The sequence below is a fragment of the Malus sylvestris genome, chromosome 2 (genome assembly GCF_916048215.2).
Source record: "Malus sylvestris chromosome 2, drMalSylv7.2, whole genome shotgun sequence".
Lineage (NCBI taxonomy): Eukaryota > Viridiplantae > Streptophyta > Magnoliopsida > Rosales > Rosaceae > Malus > Malus sylvestris.
The window spans coordinates 10,198,039-10,210,028 of record NC_062261.1 but is presented as its reverse complement, the minus strand read 5'-3'; the positions used below and the strand labels follow the sequence as shown (position 1 = coordinate 10,210,028).

The following is an 11,990-nucleotide window of genomic DNA, read 5'->3' as shown; positions in this document are numbered from 1 at the left end:
TGGCTGCCAAATTTGTGTCATGTGACAAGTTTTTTTTATGCATTTAAAATATAATAATTTATCCTATTAAAAAAAAAAAAAACCTGAAACCCATCTTCCCTGACCCTCCTTCTCCATCTCCTCCACTCTCTTCACCCCCCCTCCCATCCAAAAAACCCACCCACAACCCAAACCCCACCATCCCACCCCTCCCTTGCAACACCCCCAACCCAAAAAACCCAGATTATTTGTAATCAACCAAAAAACCCAGGAAGAACAGCACTCCTTCAATTGTCAAATACCAAAATCCCCTTTCGATGTTGTTGTTGGCCGCATCTCATGGGTCCGATCGATGCCTATTCGAGGTTAGAATGAGAGAAGGAGGAAGAGAAAAAGATGGAGGAGGTCACCGAAAATATGTGGTTTTTTGGGTAATCTGTTTTAGAACATACACACACACACATATTTTTTGGTTGATTACAAATCTGGGTTTTTTGGGGTTTGGGTTGGGGTGGGATGGGGGGGGGGGGTTTGGGTTGCGGAGAAGGGGTCGGTTGCGGGTGGGTTTTTTGTATGGTAGGGGAGGCAAAGAGAGTGGAGGAGAGTGAGAAGGTGGTGGGTTCTAGAGTTTTTTTTTATTTTAATTTTAATTTTAAATAAGGTAAATTATTATATTTTAAATGCATAAAAAATTATTTTTTTACTACGTGGCACAATTTTGGCAGCCATGTCAGCACAAATTTGGCAGTCACGTCAGCACAAATGTGGATCTCATATTTGCCACATCATAACTTAACAGTTTACTTAACGAATTTTCTAACGAAGGTAAGAAATTAAAATAAAATGATAAGTAAATGTATGAAATTGAAATACTTTAAAGATATTGTAAGAAGTTGCAATCGATCTTAAACCTGAAGAGATAAAATGTAATTTATCCAAAAAAATTATGATGAACTTTTCAAACACTAAAAACAAGTGAAATGGGCTTTCATTCCTAGGCCCAGACCGGCCAGTTTAAGCCCGGCAGGCCGGCACTCATTAAACATAAAAACGCGGCAGCCGTTGAACTAATCCTCCAGAAACTCCACAGAAATGGCCGTTGGAGCTTACACCGAGAAGAACCGCCATGGCTACGAACAAACTCAAACCCTAATTTAATTTCCCCTTTTTTTTCCCTCCAATTTTAATTTTCCCGCCACAAAGAAATGCTGAAGCTCCTCTCCTCCTCCTCCGCATGCCTCCATGCCGGCCGAACCTGCACCAGACTCTGCTCCTCAACTTCCACCTCCACAACTCCAACATCACCGCCATTCAACCTCCCATTAATTTCAGAGCTCATAGAAAAGCAACACTGGTCGGAGTTCAAAACCCATCTCAAAGACTCGAGCTTTGTGACAGTTGCCCGCCAACTGTTCGACGCGGGAGCTGACTCAAAGATAATACTGAGGTACTTCACTTGGTCCCAGAAGGATCACAAATTTACTCACCCTCTTGAACTTACTTGTAGGCTCTTGCACTCCCTAGCAAATGTGAAAGAGTACTCGGATATCAGAGCTTTCTTGGATAGATTTGTTAGAAGCCATGAAAATCATTCAGTTTCTTCGATTTTTCACTTGCTTGCAATGGGTGGGAGTCAGTTTTGTGCAAATTGTGTTATAGTTGATATGTTGGTGTTGGCATATGTGAAAAATATGAGGACCCGGTTGGGTTTCGAGGCGTTTCAGAGAGCCGGTGATTACGGGTTTAAGTTGTCGAAATTGGCTTGTAACCCTTTGTTGAGTGGTTTGGTGAAGGAAAATGAAATTGGGTGTGTTGAGTATGTGTACAAAGAGATTATTAGGAGGAGGATAGAGGCTGATTTGTTCACTTTCAATATTGTGATTAATGGGTTGTGTAAAGTTGGGAAATTGAACAAGGCAAGGGATATTACTAACGACATGAAGGCTCGTGGGATCCCACCGAATGTGGTTACTTATAATTCTCTTATTGACGGGTATTGCAAAATGGGTGGTTTGGGGAAGATGCACAAAGCCGATGCCATTTTGAAGGAGATGGTGGCGTATAATATTCGCCCGAATGAGATTACTTTTAATATTTTGATTGATGGGTTCTGTAAAGATGAAAATGTAGCATCTGCACTCAAGGTTTTCGAGGAAATGAAGCAGGGTTTGAAACCCAATGTGGTTACATATAATTCACTTATTAATGGGTTATGTTGTAATGGGAAGCTGGACGAGGCTTGTGGTTTGCGGGATGAAATGCTTCGACTTGGTTTGAAGCCAAATATAGTTACCTACAATGCACTCATAAATGGGTTCTGCAAGAAGAAGAGGATGAAGGAAGCTAGAGAGTTGTTTGATGACATTAGGAACCAAGGTATGGCGCCTAATGTTATAACCTATAATATGCTAATTGATGCTTACTGTAAGGATGAGAGGATGGAGGAAGCATATGCATTGTTTCATTCAATGTCAGAGAGAGGGGTTTCCCCCAACACTTCGACATTTAACTGCCAAATTTCTGGTTTCTGTAGGCAAGGAAACGTGGGAACAGCCAGGAAGTTCTTAGATGAAATGGAGAGTAGGGGCTTGAAAGCTGATCCCATAACGTATAATATATTAATAGATGGATTGTGCAAAGGAGGGGAGTCCAGAAAGGCAGAAAGGTTATTGAATGAGATGTTCAAAAAGGGTTTGAGTCCTAGCCATGTGACATACAATACCTTGATGGATGGGTATTGCAGGGAAGGAAACATGAAGGCAGCTTTGAATGTGAGGGTACAGATGGAGAAAGAAGGGAAGCGGGCAAATATTGTAACATTCAACGTGTTGATCAAGGGATGTTGCATGAAGGGCAAACTTGAAGTTGCAAATAAACTTCTTAATGAGATGTTGGAGAAAGGTTTGATCCCAAATCGAACTACTTATGAAGTAGTAAAAGAAGAAATGATGGACAAAGGTTTCCTTCCTGATATTGATGGACATCTGTATAATATCTCTCGTTCTTAGCTGCTGAAATGAGAAACTTGGTTTCAGCCTCACCGTAACCATAATGTTTCTTCGATATAAAGCGGCCATGTATGCATCCACATCCGAAGGTGAATATTTGACGAATGAGAATAGGAGTAAAAGCATCAATCACAATCATCTCAACTCCACCGATCAAACCAAGACAGTTCACTCTCGTCTCTTCTCCCACCTCTTCAAGGTCTGTGATTCTTGCTGAATGTTGATCATACTTTAAAAAAAAAAAGCATTCAATTTATGTGCCTCATTTGTGGAGACATTTTTGGTCAAACTTAAAGAAATATATGAATCTTCGAAACCTATTTTTATCTGCCCATAACCTTCCCGTATGCATTCAATTTATGTGCCTCATTTAACCTCAAATTATAATTAGTGAAGAAAGATAAACTTCCGTAAGATATGTATCCAGCTCTATGTGGCCAAAATAACTAGAACTGTATTGGGGAGCTTCTTTTTTCATTAATATGAGCTTAATCACATGCCATATATTGGCTTCAAGGGATAAAGTATATTCATACACACAGTACAAGTTACAACCCAATCTTCCTCACAATTCTTTATTAAACATAGCAGAAAACCAATACAACTTATCTTCAGATCAAGACAGGATACATATATAGACACTGTAGTACACTTGTAACATTTTTCTTTAGACAAAAAGTAGTGAAACTTTTCACTCTTTTCGAAACTCAAAAGGAGAAGTTCATCATGTCCAGGCTCAAGCTTTCCATCATCAGAGTCTCCATGAATCCACAACTAGTCGGTGCCTTCTTGAAACTGCTGCCTCTGGGCTTGAAGGAACAAGCAGAGATTGGAATGATTGGGATGTTCTCACAGTTGCAGAGCTCGATCATATACCCATCTGGGTCATGGAAGAACACCTGGTCTACCTTGACCCCGTCATCCTCCACCACGGCTGTCACGTACCTCATCCCCATATCTTGCAGCCTCCTCTTAACAAGTCCAACATCAGTGCACTGCATGTTCATCACCGAAGAATGTTATATTTGACCACAATTTATATTACAGGTTCTATAAGTAGCAGTACAGCTCTTACCTGGAAGGAGATGTGGTTGTCCTTGGGATTGATCGGTCGCAATTCATAGTCTTCCATTGCTGGACTTTCAATCAAGTGTATCCCAATGCCATAACTATACAACCTACACAAGGTCAGACATATTAACTTGTTATTTTCTTTTACACAAAGCCGTGGATACACGTGTATTTGTTTACAGAATACAACCATGATATTCAACTTTGCTGCATATGAAAAACCAGTATATCCTATAGGCATTATGTTTATCGAATTCTTTTTTGGCACTCTAAAAAGCATGATAACAGAGAGAAAGCTAACCAGGCTCCATTGAAGTTGAAAGAAGAGGGGCGTTTGATGAGAACAAACCCCAACACTTCTTCATAGAACCTCATGGAAGTCCACACTGATCTGCACAACAAGGACACATGATTTAAAGAGAGCAAAGGCAGTGCCTCGCAGTTGCTTACTTCCTCAATCTCCATTTCACACTCTTACGATAACTCTCACTTGCAATTAGTTAGTCTCTCTTTGATTTTTCGTGTGCCCTGCATCACAAGACTAGAAGGGACTGCCTTTTATAAAGCCACACTTTGGAGCGTCTTTCAAGTTCAATTCGAAATTTTTGCACATCATCCTCACTCTTGCGAGGAACTTTCCTGGCAGATTCTCACAAGTTGAATCAGACATGTTAAATCTAGTCTTCCTCTTAGCTACCGTACACCTTCATATATTAGTAGGGGTGTAATATCTTTGAATGCCACATCGACCATGTCTAGGGCTGGAAATTTTTCCCAAAAATCCCAAACCAAAAAATCCCAATCCCGATCCCATACCGAAAATTCCCCAAACCGATAATACCGAAATTTTTGGGATTCATACCGAACTAATCCCGAACATTTTGGTACAGAAATGGGAATTACATATTCAATTATTCAGGAATCCCGAACCGAACCGAAAATATATAGGATATTTATTGTGTGGTATGCATGTTGAATGTTGAATTTAAGTAGTTTGATAGTAGACTACATTAGAAATAGAAGAAATAGAAATATGAAATTAAGTAGTTTGAAACCTTGGAACGTCAATTTGACTTTGTATGAATGAATTGGTATTTCAAATGGTACGAAATTTCAAATTGGTAAGAGGTAAAGAGCCTAAATTTCAATTGATATGAAAAATTTTAGGCCAAAAACTCAAATTTTAGCCCCAACCAAAAAAATCTCAAATTTCAACCCAAAACTCAAAATCCAATCCCTTCCCGAAATAACGAAATCATTTCGAGAATTCTAAAAATTAGGAATACCGAAATCTTAGTCCAGGATTGGTCTTCAAATTCCTGTCTCGAAATTTTTTGGTTTGGGATTCGATATCCCATACCGAACCATCCCTAATCACAGTAGAGGGCCCCTCTATTTTTCTCTCAGAATTAAGAAGGAAATTCGAATTTCGGATCTCTTCCACTATTGGGAAGAGAAATAACTTTATATCAAAAGCTAGTTGGTACAGGAAAAGATAAGTACTAAAATTATACACCATGCAAATATTTTTTAACCCGTTTCAAGTTCAAAGGGTTACACACAGTTTGCTTGCTAGCCTAAAGCAAAGACAAAATGATTGTGGTGATTAAAACTTCGACTCAACCTTAATTGAATAGAGGCCTTTTCATTACTTCTTTGAAGCTTGTAAGAAAGGGAAACTGCAAGGTGCCAAATATTGAGAAATTTCTTTGATGTTTCCTCTCCCACCTGACATCCTTTATGTTCTGATCTTATAAACTCAACAGATCCAAATCGAAAGATGGGGCGAGATATCATCACCGAGAGATTGATACGTCCTTTTGAGCAAATTTCGAACGGTGATGATCAAAATGTTTTGAATGTGTTTCTAATTTCTAGCACATGTAGCCTGTTTACTGTTTAATATATGAGAGTGACAGAAAGTGCTGTCATGACCATTTTAATCCTTCATATGTATTGTAGCTTTTTCTATACTTTTGGGTGAGTCTAGATCTTGTGTTTTGGCGTTTGTCCGGGATAATTTTTTTGCTTCTGGGCGCGTTTCTTTTCTGCCTTGTAGAGCTCGGCGCTTTTTCTGTCTTGTAGATGTCTTTGTTGTACTTTCGGAGTTTATCTATTGAAATTGTTACTTTGATCAAAGGAACAAAATGAGGAGGAAGGTCCTATAATCCTAGAAACCATGGCAAAGTATTCAATTCACGCAGTTGATTGATTCAAATTCAGTTCAAAACTCGTCTGATCAGTGGAAATAGGAGAGTATTGGATCTTTGGTTTTATGAGTTTATATCCATTGTATTTGGGTCGGGCTAGTTACTTAACCTACCATGTTCGTGTAATGAATCCAAACTCAACGTAACTCCGGTAACACTCTTGCACTCGTGGTCTTAGTGCTTGTCGCTTATGCTTAATTATCACAACTGCGAGGTGTGTTAAATTATGAGTAATGCTAAGTAGATTAAATTATGTGTAATGCTAAGTAGATTAATTTCCAAATTAAAATTTTAAAATATGTGATGTGTCATCAATAGGAAATAAACACGTTAATAAATACTTAAGTAATAATTTAATCATCAACAATCACGTCATATGATTTACAAAATATGATCTACATAATTGATCTCACTAACATAACCTTTAAATTATATAATTCTATGATGGATCACGGTAGAAGTAAGGTGTGCAAATAAAGGTTATTCAAGACTAATGTGGGACAATTGGGATAATGACAATCCATCCTATACTTAAAGGTTTCTTTAGCCCACTTTGTTGACAATTGCTCCATCATTAATTAGATTTACAAAAGAAAAGTTCTTTGTCCTCACATAAGAACACGAACTTTTTATACTTGCCCGCTGTCGAGCTAAAAATATACATTAGGCGCCACGTGGTTTTTTGAACAAAAGAGAACAAAAATACTCTTGAGGCATACCGGGATTCCTACGCGCGAGCAGTGGGCAATCATCTTTCAACCAAGTCAAAAGTGCCCAAAATAGGTAACAATTTAAAGCCTATTTCATCAAATCCTTTCTATAAGGTAATTCCCAAAACCTAATTTATTTAATATGTTTTATATTCCATTATTTAGCTAATCAATTAGCTAAATAATATATTCCTTTCAATTTTCCTAAAAATTGACTAATTAAGGGATTAATTACCTAATCAATCCCTTAATTACCAAATTGAAACACCCATTCAAACCTAAAAGTCACTAGAGGGCCGACTATCCCCATTTCAAAACCTAATCCATCACTTTTTCTACCTTTTTCACAATTTCTTCCTTTTTATTAGCCAATAAATTCCATAACCACCAAAACATTTCCTTTTATGTTTAATTAGCCAATTAATTGCCTAATTAAACAAAAACAAAACCTAAAAACCCTACTAAGTGGCCGGCCACATTCCTTTCTAAAGTGAACCAACCTAGCCCTATAAATAGGCTTCTATTTTCACCAAATAGTCAGTCCAACACTTTGGCAAAAATCCCAAAATTCTCTAAACACTCTTTCTCTCTAAATTCTAACTTTGGCATTTGAGGTTCTTCGGCCAAAGCCCCCCCCATTCATCGTGGGCGCGTGAGGCTCTTGGCCTTAACCTAAGATGTTAATTGTTTTGTAGGTGCAAAATTGTCGAAGATCAAGGAGGAAGAAATTTGCATCCACAAATTGGTGCTTTCATTGAGAGTTGAAATCCATACTCGTAGAAGACTCTCGCACAAAAAGGTTTTTTCTTTATTTTCTAGTCCATTTGAATATTTTTCATACGTTCTTATTATTAGAATTTTTTACTTGCAAAGGTTTTTACTTGCAAATGTTCTTTGATAAAACGTGTAAGCAAAATATAATGGCTAGAAATTTAGAAAATTCCACAAGTGAAAATTCTAATGTTCAAGAAATGGGATTGTGGAGATACATGAGGCTAAATGCGACAATAAGTGGAGCATCACCACCACCACGAGTTTCCACCACGGGAACCATCGCGGTGGCTACCTCGGTAGCCACCCGTGGCGAGGTCCATGGTGCCTTCACCATGGCCCGAGCCGTGCCATCCAAGCTTGCACGCGTCCGAGCCCAAGCCTCGCATTCGCATGCATTACGCGCTGAGCAGACTGCTCCCGACGAGCAGCCCACTCCCGTGGTCCAACCTGCTCCTGACGAGCAGCCCACTCTTGCGGCCTAGCCTGCTCTCATGGCCCAACCTGCTCTCACAGCCCAGCCTGCTCCCGCCAAGCAGCTTACTCTCGTGGCCCAGCCTGCTCCCGACGAGCAGCCTACTCCCGTGGTTCAGCCTGCTCATTTCGAGCAGCCTGCTCTTGTGGCCCAACCTGTTCCCGATGAGCAGCCCACTCCCGTGGTCCAGCCTGCTCCCGTCGAGCAGCCCACTCTCACTGCCCAACCTACTCTCGTGGCCCAGCTTGCTCCCGTGGCTTTCTAAGCAGCCCAAGTCGGCCCAAGACTATCTCAACCATCTGGACCTACCATCGAGCCGTGGGCATTCTCACCACATTTTTTCGCGGATTTGACATTTCCCAACTCAAATCTCGCGCCCAGAGTCTACCACCCTTCCACTGCCCAATGAGGCGCATTCATTCCAAGCTCTTCCAATCCAAATGGCGAACAACACTTGTCTCGACAAGTCATATAGTTGACGAGCGCCCTTGCACAACAGACAACCTTGGTGAATCAACTTTTGCAACGCATCGAGATCCAACGTGCCCCGGACGAAGTATCCTGAAGTAGGACAAGGGCAGATGAACCTTTCTAGCAGCGTCCCGGTAAACAACCATTAGACCAGCCACGAGCCGAACGTTCGGGCAGTGTACATTCCCGATTGGGCCCCTGAGATAGCGTAAACACTCGTCTTAGTGCGCGGAGGAGCGTGCACTCTAGACTAGGCCCACGGATGAGCATACATTCAAGGTTGGGGTCACACTCCGATAGTCAACATGAGCAACCTTCCAGGAAAAGTGTTCATTCGCGGCTAAGCCTGCAAGGAGCATCATCCACCTCACATTAGAGTAGGCAGCACGACGGAAGGAGAGAAGCAGTTACTCAATCCAGCTCAAGTTTAACCAGCAGCCTGCGAAGAACTCGCTCGCCTGTTAGGAACGCACCACATGCACTGCATCTGCGGCATAAACGAGCTAAACACATGGAAGAACAACCTAGACCAGCAAGTCATGGCTGGGGGCAGCCGAGAGCTCCGTTACCCCAACAAAGGTAAATTCAGGAAGAAGTAGAGAGACTCTTGACTAAGTGATTGCATGATTCCAACGCAACGAGGTCACCGACGAGGCACTACGACGGAACATGACCAACATAAGCAAGTCACCCTTCATGGACGAGATCAAGCAGGCAGAGTCTCCACATGAGTTCAGTATGCCACATTTCACATCTTTCAAAGGGGATGAAGACCCAGAGAGACACTTAAAGTGCTATCGAAACGCAATGATCCTTTATCAAAACAACGATGATCTCATGTGCAAGATATTCGCCACCACTCTACAAGGCGAGGCATAAGATTGGTTCTACACCCTGATGCCACAATCCATCCGGAATTTCTACGAACTTTCTTTGGTTTTCACCAAAGAATATTCATCCTATCGCTCGATCAAAAAGAAGTTTGACCATTTGTTCAACGTCAAAAAGAACCCAAAGGAGTCGCTTCGTGACTATGTGAGAAGGTTCAAAGTAGAGAAGGCAAAAATAGTCGGATGCAACGACTCGATAGCTAGAGCAGCCTTCCAAAAAGGACTTCCAGCAGACCACCCACTGTTCGAAAAACTGATAATGAAAGAAGATCTAACTCTAGCAGACTCTTTCGCTCTGGCAAAGAAGCATGCACTTTAGGACAAAGTTCGTCGATGCCCATTTAAGGCAAATCCAAACGATCTTGAATATGAAGTTCCCTACTACTCTGAAGGAGATTCAAAGTCTGACTGGACGAGTAGTCACATCTAAAGCAGAAATAAGCTCTACCATCATACGAGAAGAGCTGGGGGCCCGACTACCTGTATTCCACAGTTTAAAAGCTCTATTCGATGCTATCAGTTGTATTCCACAATTTAAAAGCTCTCATTGATGTTATCAGAAATTCAAAAGCTAACTTCGGTGATAGTTGTTGTAACCTAAAAGCTCAAGTTTTACCTTCAAACGTACGCGGTCATCATGATGATGCACTATTCCACCAAATCTTGACGAACGCAACAACTAGGCCCAAAAGACATGCCAAGGGTAGACGAACACTGGAAGGAACACTCAAAAGCAAGTTTTGTCCTCGTCGCCCCATAAGATTTTACATAAAAGCAACATGTACCGACAGTTGAACACTATCTCCTGCTGTGCGTCACACGGCCCTAGCCAACCTTTGCTCCATTATTCAGCTCTAGAGTGGCCCAATACCGGAAATTGAGCATTTTCTGCTACATGTAACATGGCCCCAGCCCCATGGCTCCCTACCGCGCCTTCACACCTAGCCTTGACAACGCAACAGAGCGGCCCAATGGCGCTCTGAAGGCAGCCAAGCACACTTTAGCTGCACCTGCTCCCTCAATGGAGATTTTTGGCATTTGCATATCGATGATGTAATACCTAGAGAAAGTACGCAAGCAGCTTGGGGCATTTCAGACTTAAACTCTCACTCAAGTTCTCCAGGCAGACAACGCCCATGCAGACGTACTAGCCGGCCTAGGCTCTGCACTTGATCACCAACTCAAAACACTCTATTCCGATAGAATATCTTGACAAGCCAAGCATAGAGATGGAGCCAGCAGCCTAAGTGTCATAGCATTTTCATCCAAAGATCCCATATCAGACCACATATCCGCTGCCTAGCGCCTCCTGACGATTTGAAAGTTCTAAGATCAATCCACGAAGGTGTATGTGGAAACCACTCCGGAGGCCAATCCTAAATATAGAAGGCTCTTAACGCAGGCTAATATTGGCCTACCATGCACCAATATGCTAAGGAGTTAGTACAAAAGTGCCTTAAGAATATGGCATCTAGCAGCACATGTCCACGCCGAGATATCCTCAAAGCAATGGGCAGGCTGAAGTATCCAACAAGACGATCATCGACTGCCTCAAGAAATCCCTCACCAACAAGAAGGGAAAATGGCTAAACGAACTCCTCGGATGTCTATGGGCATATCGCACCACCAAAAGATGAACAACCGAACATAAAGGAGATGGCCACAAGTTTAGATCTGGCAGAGGAGAAGCGTGAGCAGTCCATCATTTGAATCGTAGCCTACTAGCAGCAACTCCTCCTTAGCTACAACAAAAAGGCCAAGATCCGGCAGTTTTAACCCAAAGATCTAGTCCTAAGAAAAACCTTCATCACTGCCCACAGAGAAGGCTTCAAAAAGATGGATCCCATCTGGGAAGGTCCGTATAAGATCAGCAGAGTAGGTGGTAAGAGTAATTACACCCTCGCCACCATGAAACGGCAAAAAGATTGAAAATCAGTGCATGGCCTACAATATGAAGAAGTACCATGTGTGACCTCATGCTATAGCAAAACCCGAAGATTCAAGAAGCTCGACGGGCACCACCTCACAAGCTGATGACTATCCAGTTATTATGTAGTTCCTACCTTACAGCTAAGTTCTTGTTCGTTTCACTCATTTTTTTAATGAGGAATTTAGAAGTAATCACAACTTGGCTCGGCTGCATGCTTATAACAACTGATCACTCTTGCACTTCAAAAGAAGACTGCGCCCTACTTAGGGATTCATCGCAGGAATTGCGCCCTTCGAGGGACCAACCATGCTCTCCAGTGCGAGATGGTAAACTAATTGATTTCCAGTGCGAGAGGGTAAACCAATTCCCCATACCTATATGGGTCAGCTCTCCAAGGCTGGAGGATAAACTTTACACTCCGAATATCCAGATGTGGATGAGCCTGGCTGCCCTAGTATAACTAGATGCACGATGG

At 41.7% G+C, this 11,990-nt stretch overlaps 2 protein-coding genes across 2 annotated transcripts; one reads left to right on the top strand and one right to left on the bottom strand.

The window, feature by feature from the left end:
* Positions 1 to 628: 628 nt before the first annotated feature.
* On the top strand, positions 629 to 3,307 carry LOC126613719 (pentatricopeptide repeat-containing protein At1g09820). The gene has a single exon (XM_050281296.1). It carries the CDS (start codon positions 1,185 to 1,187, stop codon positions 2,985 to 2,987), a length of 1,803 nt encoding a protein of 600 aa, XP_050137253.1. The 5' UTR covers positions 629 to 1,184; the 3' UTR covers positions 2,988 to 3,307.
* Positions 3,308 to 3,535: 228 nt separating this feature from the next.
* LOC126613720 (glyoxylase I 4-like) lies at positions 3,536 to 4,606 on the bottom strand. The gene is made up of 3 exons (XM_050281297.1): positions 4,360 to 4,606; positions 4,063 to 4,165; positions 3,536 to 3,982 (listed from the first exon to the last, which is right to left on the bottom strand). The coding sequence occupies exons 1-3, from the start codon at positions 4,521 to 4,523 to the stop codon at positions 3,695 to 3,697; spliced, it is 555 nt and encodes a 184-aa protein (XP_050137254.1). The 5' UTR covers positions 4,524 to 4,606; the 3' UTR covers positions 3,536 to 3,694.
* Between the last annotated feature and the right edge of the window lie 7,384 nt (positions 4,607 to 11,990).